General features: G+C 30.1%; 1 protein-coding gene across 2 annotated transcripts in view; it reads left to right on the top strand.

The window, feature by feature from the left end:
* LOC139503789 (cyclin-dependent kinase 14-like) overlaps positions 1-3,606 on the top strand; it is a 51,771-nt gene extending 48,165 nt beyond the window's left edge. Inside the window, exon 17 of one of the 2 annotated variants that reach the window (XM_071293717.1) lies at positions 3,353-3,606. In XM_071293717.1, coding sequence (XP_071149818.1) covers positions 3,353-3,471 — 119 coding nt within the window. In that variant the 3' untranslated portion in view covers positions 3,472-3,606. The remainder of the gene's footprint in view (positions 1-3,352) is intronic. The other variant, XM_071293718.1, reaches the window with a different exon arrangement.
* The last annotated feature ends 11,606 nt before the right edge of the window (positions 3,607-15,212 follow it).

Genomic DNA, 15,212 nt, shown 5'->3' with positions numbered 1-15,212 from the left:
GGGTAGGACCTTTATCGGAACTTCTGGATCGGGTGTTTTTAAGCTCGAGATTTCAGGATTGACCCTTTTAGGATCTGGGAATTCTTTTTACGAATTTTGGGATGTCAGGATTTAATTTTCTTTAACTTTTAAAGTACCTCAGGATTTCATGGTTTTAAATCCGATTTCAGGATCAGGAACCCCTCCAACCCCCCCTCAATATGGAATAATGGGTCAATTGTACAGAGTAAAGTGTAAAATACATATAGAATATAGAAATTAGACCCAAAAAGATAAAGACTAAAGAATTATATGCAACAACAAAACAAGAATAGAGAAAAATTTGGTGCTAAAATAAATAGAATACAGATTTATAGTCAAATTTATAAAAAAATAAAGAAAAAAATAAATAGAATACAGATTTATAGTCAAATTTATAAAAAAATAAAGAAAAAAATAAATAGAATACAGATTTATAGTCAAATTTATAAAAAAATAAAGAAAAAAATAAATAGAATACAGATTTATAGTCAAATTTATAAAAAAATAAAGAAAAAAATAAATAGAATACAGATTTATAGTCAAATTTATAAAAAATAAATAGAATACAGATTTATAGTCAAATTTATAAAAAATAAAGAAAAATTACTAGAAAAAAATAAAAGAACACAGAATTGAAGGACCGATATTCAGAACATCATTTCTGAAAAAGACCTTCGTTTACAATATTATGATTAAAAAATTGTAGTTATAGTATTACATATGTTCGTGTGCAAAATCAAAAGCTCAAACACATCACGAACAAAAGGATAACAACTGTCATATACCTGACTTAGGCATTTTCGCATTTTCTATTTAGGAAATTTTGAATTAACCTGCATTAATAGCTTGTTAAACCTCTTAATAAGGTATACAAGCTTTGCTTTGCTCAGTAAGGTCTAAAAATAAATCCAGATGAAAATGGATAGGCGATCAATATTCTGATATAAAAATTATTTTTCAGTATTTATTGGTCTTTAAATTATTGAACTTAATTCTTTTGTATAGTCTCTCAGTTACTTCTAAGTACAGTAAAAAGATTTCCTGTTTTTGGAAAGATTAGAACTTGTTCTAAATCTTTACTTAGGCACCAGCCTCCCTAACAACAGGACAGGTTAGCTACTGTTACTAAATGTATTCACACTGAAATATAGTTCCCTATGGTTCTGATATATGTGCACATAATACACATATAAACTGAAAAAAACTCGGTATATTATTGGAGCAGTTCATTCAAGAATGTATGTCATTAAGATGTGTTGATGTGCAGGCTTTTAAAAAACATTTTGATTAGGTAATTGGGTATTGATTCAACTAGTATGATTGACAACTGTCATTATCACTAAACAATCAGAGACAAGGTGAACCTTTAATTACAATGCCCCACCTCCTAAACTGCCAATCAAATTGACCACATTACCTATCAACCTCAGTCTTACATAATTATACAGACCACTCAATATAATTCTTAATACACAAGTATTTGACCTCATAATTGAATACACAAATGTGTATATTAGATGTTTGATATTTATAATTTACTTAGTCAAGTGAAAAATGTTGAATATCTGTGCGTGATTTTTATGTTGACAAAACATTCATTATTGTGTTCAAGAGATAAATTTGAGAATATTTAGATATTTTTTGGGTTTTTTTTTCAATTTTTTTTGGTAGTTTTGATCACTGAATTCTCACTTTATAATGCACAACTTAACTCATTTATGTATGATTATACCATTAATTGATTTCAAAGCATTTAAGGTAGCACAATACAAAGATTTTATAACTCCAACTCCCAAGTTTTAAAATGCTGTAACTTTCTTAATAATGCTTGAAAATTTATAAAAGTGGTAGTTTTGGATAGCTAACAGATTACTCTTTCAAATAAATGCAATGTTAGTATTATGCAACAATTATGTAACCAATTATAATGTTAACTGTGTCTAAAATATTTTTCACCAAATTTCCACTTTCAAATGAAATTAGCTTCTGCATAGGTATCCCTAGAGGGTTGATTTTATGATATGTTGTTCCTATGGCCATTATCTACAAAAGGGTGTCTCAGATTTCAGATAGAATGTATAGAACAAATTTTACACCTAATTAAACATTATCTTCTTTTATGTGGTTAGGATGTTTACACTAATTAGAGATTTATGAGCAGAGGAGTACCATAGAGACAATCTGAGACACCCTTTTGAAGCCCGTGATGTGTTGATTGAGATTTCGTTAAAATTTTCTGTTTAGTTAAAGAGATGATAGAGCTAAATTCATTCAAGTGAACTTACCAAGATTTTGCCACTAATTACATAATAATTGATTACATAATGATTGCATAATAGAAATATTGCAACCATTTAAAAGATTAATCTTTTATCTATCTATATATACCTCTTTTATTATTTTCTATGCATTCATAAGAAAGTTACAGCATTTCAAAGGTTAGTGATTGGAAGTAAAAAAATCTTTGTATTGTGCTACCTTAAACCTGCAACCATGGTAACAAATGTATCCATAATTATTTATTATGATGATCAAAGAAAATCATAAAGGTGGGTAATGACAGGAAATTATATTACAAGTGGTCAGATTAATTATATTACAAGTGGTCAGATTGATTATATTACAAGTGGTCAGATTAATTATATTACAAGTGGTCAGATTAATTTGGGACCAGATGGTTGAAACAAAAGGAGAAGGTCTGGCCTCACGGTCATAAAACTTTGGAGCATGATTTTTGTACTCAGACTCGAAAATCAACCAATCAAATTGCTTGATTTCATGTTTCGAGCATGATTTTTGTGCTCCGAGCACTGATCAAAGTTTTATGACCACAAGGCCTGATGTCATGTCTCAAATTTTATATATACACCTGGAAAAAAGTACTGCAACACTTCCATTGAAAACAATGTAAAATAAACTGATTGTAGGATGTGTATTATTTTGGTTTTACCAAATACTTTTAATCCGTTTATGGTTTAAATTGAATTCATGGTATTAACTTACTTTTCATCCAATATAAATCCTACATGGATAGGACAGAACAGCTGCACGAAAATAGTTTTTCAGGCTTTTAACAAAAAATGCAAATTTTGCAGGACTTATTTTTTCCAAACTTTGCTTCTGCATTTGAGCTCTAATGATGGGACTCTCTAGTCTTAAGTTTGCCTGAGATGTAAGCCTATAACACAAATTCAATTTTAAACCATTAACGGATTTAAAGTATTTGGTAAAACCCAAACATTTGCTAATGAACCTCACTGACAAACCACAACCACTGAACAACAGGCTCCTGACTCATTCATAAATTAATTTAACTATTTTATTATTTCAGCATCTTCAGTGTTCAACATTCCCGGATTAAAGTTGCTTCCTGAAATGGACGAACTTTTATTAAAATCATCGTCTCCTTCAAGACCGCGTCCTAGAATACGGACAACAGTCAGAGTATAGCCTATAATTGTAGCGACATTATTTTGTGTGAGGAAATTTTACAATTTAGGAGTTCTATATGGTTACAGTAGGCCAGGCTAGCAATTCTTTAGGCTAGATAGGACTAAAAGAAGTACAAGAATGCTTTAACAGTTTTCTGGAGTCTTGACTGCCTATACACCTTAACAAGGAAGAAACATACAGTTTTAATATACAAATTTCAGAAGGTTCTGCTTATACTATGGATAATTGTGTACAATTTGGAGTTTAGTATGGTGTTCATTATCACTGAACCAGTATATATTTGTTTAGGGGCCAGCTGAAGGACGCCTCCGGGTGCGAGAATTTCTCGTTGCATTGAAGACCTGTTGGTGACCTTCTGCTGTTGTCTGCTCTATGGTCGGGTTGTTGTCTCTTTGGCACATTCCCCATTTCCATTCTCAATTCTATTCATTATTTTTCGTGGTATCATTATTTTTCGTGGGTACCAACTTTCATGGATTGATGTAAACTTTTATTTGCATAGATATTTGAATCGTGGTTTTGGCCAAACCCATATACTGCATATGTAAAATTTTGAATGTATGAATCTGTGATTCACCTGTACCGAAATTCATGAAAATTGGAATTCAATGAATAATAATGGATACACAGTAACAATTTCCGAAGGTTCTGCTAATTGTTTTTTTTGTTGTTAATAAAAAGTGCACCAAATAAGAAGACCTGGAATACTACAATGAAAAGATATGGACATTCTTTTGATCTCCAAGATTTGTATAACTTGTGTTGATTGGTTAACATTTAAGCCAATGATAAGCGTAAGATTTTTGGCTTTAATCTCACATATTTTTTTTTCGGCTGTATTTTTGTTGATTTTTTCTTCTTCTTAAGGTACTGAGATACAGTATTTAAATTTTAGATTCCAGAAAACAGACCAACAATACCTCGAAATTTTTATGGTTGTAAATTTCATTTTGTTTGCATTTGGAAAAAAGTTTGTGAAAACAATGAGATATGTAAGATACAATTTTAGGCAGATATAAAGAGGAACAGCATTTTCTGATAGAAGATTTTGCCATAAAATTTGAATATGAAAACAAGATTTCTTTAGTAGATATTTTAGGAGAATTTCATGGTGAGGAAATAAAATAAATTGTCAATTTCCTTTTCATATTGTTCCTGCCTTATTTAAAAATCAAATATAGAATGTTCCACCGCACATAAAAATCATATAACATTTTTTTAAGTCATTCATGTTGAGATATAATTGTTATCATATTTGAATATTAAGAATGCACTTTACCATTGTAACACAAATCAGTTCTTACTTTTCCATGTAAATGAAAAATGTTGTCATTTAACTTTTTTTTATATTTCAAAGATTATTTTCTTTTAAATTTGTAATTATAAACACTTTGCTTAAATTTATTAAATTACAGTAAAGTATTAGATAAGGCCACACCAATTTGATTCCTTGTTCGACGGACCCGCCCGCACCTATTTTTTTTAAAACAGATTTTTAAAAATTTTTTTCATATTCCCGCTTCCGGAAATGTAATCATGTCTATTTCCCGCACCGTTTTTTATGCCCCACCTACGATAGTAGAGGGGCATTATGTTTTCTGGTCTGTGCCTCCGTTCGTCCGTTCGTTCGTCCGTCCGTCTGTGCGTCCGTTCGCCTCAGGTTAAAGTTTTTGGTCAAGGTAGTTTTTGATGAAGTTAAAGTTACATCAACTTGAAACTTAGTACACATGTTCCCTATGATATGATCTTTCTAATTTTAATTCCAAATTTAAGTTTTGACCCCAATTTCACGGTCCACTGATCATAGAAAATGATTGTGCGAGTTGGGCATCCGTGTACTATGGACACATTCTTGTTTGTAAATATTATAAAAAGATATCAACATTTGTTTTTAAAATCACAGTCTAACCTGTATATAACGATTTTAAACATAAAAGCACCCCACCACACTTTGTAAATATCTGTGAGAATATTTGTTTCAGCATGAAACCTATTTATCTAAAGCGGGAGTGCTCCGATATAAATTTATATCAGCGGGAATACCTGTAAAGAACAAAAAATTGGTTACTTTTCCCCTTACTTATATTCCCTATCAAAAAATGTTCGTTGTTAGAATAAAGTACAAAGAACTTCTGAAGGATTTGCCTTCAACTGCAATTATATTGTATGCTGGCGAAACAAAACTATCCATAGCCGCTGCATGTTTATGCACCTGTCCTGATTGATTGAGGGGCCTGTCGTTCAGCAGTTATAGTTTGTTGATGTTGTTCATTGGTATTTTCCCGTTTGGATATACATGATATATAAATTAGATCGTTGGTTTTCCTGTTCGAATTATGTACGCTAATAATTCTGGGGTCCTTTATAGCCTGCTGTTTGGTCTGTATCAAAGCCCTGTGTAAAAGGCCGTACTTTGACCTGTGTTTGTTATGATCAGGTTGAGAACAACCCTCCCTCAGACAAGGGGTCATTTTACTGATGTAGAAAAGAAAAAAGAAATACCAAGGATTTGTATTGTTCTTCTATACAAAACCTTTGAAAACTTAGAATTTTGTACTCAAAAAGAGGAGAGTTACATCATATTTTAAAAAACTTTTTCTAAAAGAGGGGTCCACTTATTTTGAATAATATTAAACTGTTAAAGTAAATGTGTTAACATGGTTCAAGTCCAGGAATATTACAAAATTCTTGGACATGTTTTGACCATTTAATACCAGATAGATATATAGTTCTTTGAGAAAATATGAGCCCTTTTGTACAAACAAATATATTATAACTTATATTGATCCCTCATAAAACATGTAAAAGGGATATTTATAACATTAAGGGTTGTCCCCAAACTGATTATGACTTGGATGGAGAATTGTCTCATTGTCAGTCACACATACATAGACCAGATTTAATTATTTCTTGGTGAACAGGGAAAAAATACTTCAGAAATTAAAGAAATGTCAAAGTACAAGTGAGAAATCAAGCTTTAATATTGTCAAAACCTACTATTTTATGTTTACAAAAAAAAATTATAATTGCTCACCTTTACTTTTCAAGCTTCGCCTCAAAAATTTGCAAATTAAATATTTTTTTATTAAAATTTTCAAATCTCTCGCTCGCCCCAAATTTTGGAGTCCAAAAATCCGTAGAACAAGAAATTAAATTGGTGTGGCCTAAGCAATGATTAGGACATTTCTTGCCAGATTCCCACAGTAAAATTATTTGATTTTGAGGTAAAGATAGCATGGGATTGACTGATATCTAAATCTTCTAAGACTTATCACTACCTTTTTTGCTACACAAAATATAGTGCATTGATCATAACATTCTAAACATCCTATTCATGAACATTTCAAGAAATTTATTGATGTAATATATGCTTAGATATTCAAGGCACTAAATGATGTTACACTTGTCAAGAAAATTACAGAACTTTTGCAAGGTGCAGTAATCTATATATAGCTAATATCTGTTAAAGCCATCTTAAAATATAGGAGTTATCTTCCTTTGTCTAGAATTGCCGTTAAATCAACTACAACCAATGCAATCATTTAATTTTACTTCCCACTGATAAATTGAAGCAATTTTTACCGTTCAGTGTTTAAAAGCACTTTAATTACACATATGGGTTCATAGAATAAGTTTAATATGTTTATTGCTTCTGTAAAGGTTGTGTACAAGGATAGACGGGCAATTATGTGAGATTAATTTCTTTTTTAAAAAAAGTTTAATTTAAAATCGGACACAAATCCATCACATGATGTGAGCCAAAGTTATTTTTTTCTTCTAAAAACATTCTTCATTTTCAAAATTAGAATCCACCCTTTACCCCTAGTTTAAGATCTCTCAATATAATGTTCTGATAAGGATCTCAAAGGGATTATTTGTCATCTAAATCTAAAAAAAAGGACGAAAATGGTAATTTACTCCCTTTATTGAAAACTTTATGGTTTAATAGTGCAATAGATTTGTAGGCTAATTATTGTTTATCTGTAGTGTATTTCCATGTTCAAATATACATCTTTTGTTTTGCCTGATAAAACGAGGTCACTAAGTTTTAAAATGTTTATTTTGTTTTCTAGTCAGAAGCAAAAAATCAGAAAGTGTTATTTTAATATAGTCATTACATAATCATTATTGTAAATTTTTAACTTGTATGAAAAGGTCTGTTGTTTTAGTTAAATTAATGAATACACACAAATCAATGACATTTTCCACACAAACCAATGACATTTCCACACAAATCAATGACATTTTCAACACAAATCAATGACATTTCCACACAAATCAATGACATTTTCCACACAAATCAATGACATTTTCCTCACATTTATGACATTCTCCACACAATAATAACCTTTTTCACACTAAGAATTATTTATTTTTCGTAAAACATTGTTATAAAGACAATGATAGAAAAAAAACAAAGATTTCTACAAAAATTTTTAAAAATATAGCAGGCCTAAATAACTCAGCAATGTCTTTCTTTTGTTTATAGCATAATTAAGGAGTTTTGCTCACAATGGCGGTTGTCGTAGTATTAGTGACATTTTGTACATTTATTTCAATATACAATGTGATATATATGTGTTGTGTAATGGTTAAGTTGACAGATTAAAATCTGTTTATTGTTTGTTCAAATGTTTTTTTTTTAATTTGTCCTTTCAGTATCTTCAAAAGTTATTTCCCTTGCAAGAAATTGCAAGAGTTATTTCCCATGGAGGTAACCGGAGATGTCTCCCATTGGAGCAAGTACAACTAGTTCAATCTTCAACGTTTTTGTTGGTTTCTAGACTTAAGAATTGAAATGGGTAACATATGTTTTTCAGTTGCCTCCCTTTTATCAAACATAACTGATCAATCTTTCATGACTTTCAAAAAGGGAGGCTAAAATTGCAAATTCAAGTAACACATGATAAAATAAATTGATTATTTTGTTTTTGTTTTAAAAAAAGTTGGTTTTACAAATTCAGGTCAATTCTCAAGACATAGATTAATGGTTTATACAATCAGGCTTATCAAATCCCTATGCAAGATGTGATCTCTAAAATAAAAGATGTTTTTTTTTTCACTTTTTTTTATTAGTTTATTTCATATACATGTAAGAGCTTGCGTAGAAGATGGTGGTGTGATTGCTAGTTGCTAGTATTTCTTTTTTCTCTTTTATTTTTATAGAAGACAAAGACACAATGACTGTTAGTCACACTATTTTGCCTTCTTATGGATGTACTCAGGTGATCTAAGGTAATATTAAATAAATCAGGAATCAAAATTGATACTTCCAAGCTGGAAGATTATTGGTTAAGAATCAAAATTAGCGAAAAATATTGAAAGGTCATGGATCTCCCTTTCGAGATATTTGATTTATATCTGCATTGGTATTATTTGGTTCTCAAATTAATAGAAAGAAAATCAAGAATCTGCTTAAATTTTGTCAAATAATCTTTTATGAGCTATGAAGTCTTTTGTTAAAAGATAATACTAGTAGGTGTTATAGGGCAAAATATTTTACCTTGTATTGAATGGAAAAACACCAAGGAGTCCGAACATTTGACACTTATTCCAAAACCTCACATAAGTACATCCTTAAAAGAAGTGATTTTCCTCACTAACTGCTTCTGGACTTGGTCCTGGTGCTTGAGACATTTTTCAGAAGAGAGCTTGGTTATTATGATTAGAAAAATCTATGTTCTTTTTAATGAACAACTTAATTTCAGGGGAAATATTTGCAAAATTATAGGTCTTCATGGAAGCCCAATTGATTGGCTGTTATTCTATATAGGGGATTATTTTCTCGGTTGTGAAATTTCACAATTTTCATTGAATTAGGTTTACGAAATATTTTGGCAGTTATTATTTTTGTTGGTTCAAAATTTTTATCAATACCTTTGAATGAACACTTAATTTGGCTGAATTATTTTGGCGATTTTATTCTATCTGCGAAAAGGAAGAGGTTCACTTACGGCACAAACTGGCCTAAAATATAAACTTTATCATAAAACACCTCAAATGTCTCAATTTGGTTTGTAAATGGGTCTATTTTCAAAGTTTAAATGCTAAATATATGAGTTCTTTTTATATAAGAGTACATAATATTCTCCAAAGTAAGCCCATTTTTGACATTTTGTCAAAATATGATGATTTTGTGCTTTTTTCTAACCTAAAGCTTTAGAAACACCTTGGCCGCCACATACTATCCAAAATACATTGTAACCAAAAGATTCCAATTTTCATATAGATTTCATCAATTTAAAATTTTTTTGGATCATAGATGGCGGCCAAGGTTAATTATGCCAAAAACAATTAAAATTAGGGAAAAAGAGTACCAAAATTGACCTTTTCGTACAATTTATGTTTATTTAAGGGGTCATAGATCCATAAAATGTAAAGGAAAGTGCCAGAAAAAAAATATTTTGTCTTGATAGTACTATGATAAGTATTTCTTTGTGAAATTTGTATTTTTTTGGCTTGATTTAAAAAATATAAATAATTCAGGGCCAATTTTAACCCTTCGTGAACCCTCAGCTTTACACTCTGCAAAAATAACACGCCATACAGTAGTTCAAGCCTGGACAGGAAATTTTAAATAGACTTCTCTAGGCACTTTTAAATGGAGGAGGTTGAAATGTCATACAATTCATCAAACCTCTGACTGATTTGACTTGGAAACCCAAGATCAATTGTGTGTGCAATATTTATGTTCTATATATAGATATAAGAAGATATCTTTACATATATGTATGCTTTCCCTTAAAAAGGAGCATTGTCTTTAATGTTTACTATAAGCAGACACCAAGTCACACAAACTATATATATAAACTATTTTGTTTTCCATACAAATTATGTAGTTCTAAATATAGAGGTCTTATATGTCTAACAGTCCCTTTAAATGGAAGATCTCATTTATATGTGATAATTTAATTCAATTCCAAGTGTATGATCCAAAAATTTAACTCTTTGAATTGATAAATTTATGAATAACATTTATTTTTCTTAAAATTATAAATCTTATTTTGCTATTGTTTAATAAAAAAATTTAAATGCTTGATTCAAGAATTATTTTTAAACATGGATTTATTTAATTTTTCTTACTTTTTCATATTGTCCCAAAAATAGCAAGAGAAATGGGAAAATCAACTTTATTTGCTTATGCTGTATTTGCTCCCTCATGTCTTTGTTTATTTGTTGTCTTTTTGCTAGTATCTAATAAAATAAGTAACAATTTATAAGTTTAAAAAATATTGGTATGAAAAAATTATCAGAATATACTAATTGTTTCGTCAATCAAAATTAGAAAAGGAAAAATAGATTTAATTTACTTTAAATGTTTTACTGCCCCTGTGACATTTGCATTAATCTATTTTTTTTTATCGTTAAACAATTTAAAAAAAAATTGAAAACGTGTTTCAGTGTGTGGATGAGGTTTACAGAATATTTGGCAAAAAGTGCACCAAAAACGCAAAAAAATATACAGGGAAAAAGTAAAAGAATAGAGAATAATAGAATAAATATGCAGAATAGAGAAAGATAGGCCAAAAATATAAATAGTAGAGAAAATGGCTAAAAAGATAAATAATAGAGAAAAATCGCTGTTAAATTGCAGAATACAGAAATGAAAGACCCCCCAATCTATTCCCTTATAATTTGCTCATTTAAAATGGGGAAATATACCATAAAAGTATTATAATAAAACTTATCTTATATGTATATTAATGTTGTACTTGTTAATTGATAAATGTACTAAGCTTAAGTTAATCTTATATTTTATTTGTTGTTGTAATTTTTTTTTCTTTATTATAGTGTTATTTTTCTCATTGTCAATGTTATGATTTTTTTTTATTAGATTGGAGATGTTAATTTTAGGGAATAGATTCGGAGGGTTATTTGTTAAGAAAAAAAATGTGCCAATTAAAAGATGTTTTTATTTTTCGTACTGAATTCAAAATAGTGTATAGAATGCTGGCCACTTTTTACATATTTATCTGTGATTACTGAAAAAAATAAACTTTCAATAAAATAAGCTCTTATTGATTCTAACATTAGTTCAGTAAAATTAAAAGAAATATTTGTTAATATGGGCAGTAACTTTGAAAACTTTATAATGTGGTCGAATTTGTCAATGCTTCCCTACAAGTATCAAACAATTGCTACTTTCTAATGTGGTTAATAATACATAAGCCAATGACATTTCCACACAAATCAATGACATTTTCAACACAAATCAATGACATTTCCACACAAATCAATGACATTTTCAATACAAATCAATGATATTTTCAATACAAATCAATGATATTTTCAATACAAATCAATGATATTTCCACACAAATCAATGACATTTTCTGTGTACAGACTTTTAAAGTTGTGTATCATTACAATAAAATCAGAGGATCCTGGAAGGTCTTTTAAGGTGGTACCTCACACTACAGGGAGATAACTCTGTAAAATCAGCTAAACGTTTTAATTACGTTGTGTTGTTAAGGGAATATTAAGCTTCTCAATGATCAAAATAAGTGTTTGACAAACTGCTATATAACCAGTGTAATTTTTCTGATAAAACGGTTGGTGAGAATTTTTTGAATTTTTTATATTTTTGTAAAAGGGTCAAAGTAAATACTTTGTCAAAATTTTAAGAAAATTAAACGTGCCAAATTAATTTTAGTTAAAGTGTGGGGTACCACCTTAAACAGAAAGTAAAACGGTGCTTGTCATATCCTTGTAAGCGGAGCCTAAGCAAAGGATCTGTATTTCAGAATATTTTAAGTACTTGTGATCTGATTAGCATTTGTTTTGTTGGCATGTTGGCTGCTGCATCCTCATCTTTAAGATCTTTAAAATCATAACTTTTTTTAACAATATTTTTATTTTGTTATAAACACTGACTTAGCAACACACTTTGATATGTTGCTGGCTTATCATAATTGTTATCTTTTAACATTTTGAAACCATCTTGGTTATTTTCGACCAATTTATAATTTAACAGGCTAAAAGTATGTTTTACACTGTTTTAATTCTGAAATTTGAATCAATCAGTGTATTGTTCTGTATTCCAATAAATACCTTCCTATATGGAGTACTATCATTTAATTGGGAATAAAATGGAACTCTTTGTGAGATACTTATTATTAAAGATTAAAAGCACATGCATTTTTAACAGACACCAAATTCATCCAAACATGCGATCTGTGTAAGCTATTGTTTAATGTAGATCTTATTAAAAGCATCATTGTTTAAAGTGCTGTGTGTAATTTTTTAATCATTTATACAAAAATAAATTTGCTTTGTGTCTTTATGTGTATGTTATTTTAAGTCCTACTGTCAAATTTCAATCTTCTTGCTTCAAATATAATTGCTAACAGAAATCCAAATATAGTTATCCATGGTACCAGGATTATAAATTAGTACGCCAGATGCGCGTTTCGTCTACATAAGACTCATCAGTGACGCTCATATCAAAATAGTTATATAAACAAAACAAGTTCAAAGTTGAAAAGCATTGAGGATCCAAAATTCCAAAAATACAGCTAAGGTAATCTATGCCTGGGGACAATAGCTGGTCATGACATGTTTTATGAGACCAGTCAAGGGAGAGCAGAAATGAAGTCTCATGAGACAGGTTGTCTTCTATTACAGGTTTAATCTTTATGAAATGCATAACAAACGGACCTCTTAAGCAGGTTTGACTATATTAATAACATGAAAAAAATAAGGCAAACATGAACCGGTGACAATCACTGAATTACAGGCATCTGACCTAGGACAGGCTTATATCGAAAGTAGCGGAGTTAAACCTGGTTTAAGGCCTTGTCAAGATTTGTAAAATTGAGAATTGAAATGGGGAATGTGTCAAAGAGAACCCGACCAAAGAGCAGACAACAGACGAAGGCCACCAATATATCATTTTATTCTGGTGTCACCTAAGTTGGACAAAGGTATACAGAAAAACACATTAGTTTACATTACATTGCATATATGTACATTTGTTGAGGAAGCATTAAATATGAGTTTTTAAAGGCAGTGCTATAAGGCCTGACCTTCAAGTCATGAGGTACATGTTTTCATACGCAACGTCCAACAAATCTATGTAGGGGGTCATTTGGCCGAAAAATAGATCCGGAAATGTTCAATTTTCTCCTCTTCTTTTTATGGTATGATATGGTTTTTGTTTCTTTCATTTACATTGGGATATAAAGAAACGATCAGTGTGTATTGTTCGTTTTAAAAAACTTGTTATTAATGTGTATTTTGCATTATAAGCGGTCAACCTGATTACAAACTATCATTATTTGTATTCTGTGTGGAAAGAGGTCGGGTCAATTTCGAGTGTTATCTGACATCTAAAGATTTTTTAATCAGTTCAAACGTTGATATAACAATGAAAGGTCGACTGAACATGATTAATATTGCATTTTCTATAATTCAAAGCGGAATTCGGTTTATGAACGAGAAACCGTAAGCGTTTTCAATTTCTTTAGTTATGTATGTTGTCTACGTATTATCCTGGTTCCCGCTACTACGTTCCGGGCATTAGCTATTTGATATATGTGTTACATTACGATCGGGTACCAGTCAATCTACGCGTGTGTTTATGACTCAGTTGACAAGAGCAGTACGTTCTACGTTGATGTTGGGAGAATTTTGATTAAACTCTAAATGCTCATAGAATAAGAAATATAATCTAAACTGAATTTACCTCCTTTTGAATAATTTATTGCAATATAGATATAAATCCCTTTTGACAAGAGAAATCTGACTTTTGTCAGAAATATTTTGTTCACGTGTGCAAAGGTAATCTTCTTCTTCCCTGGATCTTTACACCCTTTACACCTAATCACGTGTGGCGGCCATATTGGTTTGTTTACATATTTGTGAAGAAGCCTCTAGAACTATGACCTAAACATAAATAGTCTTCCCAAAACGTAAACTTTATGCAATACTATTTTATCAATCATGATTATTTTCATAAATTTAAATTTGATTATTTAAAGAAATAAAATTATAACAATTACGATTTTAGATTAGAGATTCTACACAGACATGCTTTAATCTATTTATAGCCAAATTAGTTTACCTGTGTGAAAATGTAAAAATGGATATTAATTTGTTTTATACTAAACAAGTAAAGACAAACTATGGATGGAAGATAATAATTCACATAAATATTTCAGGACATTTGATTTATTTTAATAAATATAGGATTTAAAAGCTGCAAGTGCAAACAAATTTAATCATTACATAATCAGCTGATAATTTTTTACGCAAACATCGTGGTGATGTAACTGATAAAAATCACTCCATCAATCCTCCAGACCTTTCACATATTAAGCAATAGATCTACTTATGATGGTAGAATATTCAATGAATATACATTCATCGTCTAATTGAATATATCGGGTAATCGGATATTTTTAGCTGACATTTTTGGGTATCCGATTGGCCGGAGTCTACTTTCCTGACTGTACTACCATAAAGATAATAAATAGTATTTTTTCCCACTAATTTATTAACATAATACTTGTAACATATTATATTTTTGTATGCTATTAAGGTTCATCATAACAAATGGACAATATGGCCGTATTTTCACCTCAAAAACCACTCTGTGTATACAGACTTACCTGTGCTGTTTGGAAAGTTTTAATGCCTAGCATCCACTAGATACATAATAGTTAAATGCATTTTGTGTTTTAGAAAGAACTCTTGGTTTTAGATGGGCATTTTTTTCCCTTTCTGCAGAAGGTGCAAAA

The sequence above is a fragment of the Mytilus edulis genome, chromosome 14 (assembly GCF_963676685.1).
Source record: "Mytilus edulis chromosome 14, xbMytEdul2.2, whole genome shotgun sequence".
Classification (NCBI taxonomy): Eukaryota; Metazoa; Mollusca; class Bivalvia; order Mytilida; family Mytilidae; genus Mytilus; species Mytilus edulis.
Note: the sequence above shows the minus strand (reverse complement) of the source record. Positions and strands in the feature narration are given on the sequence as shown.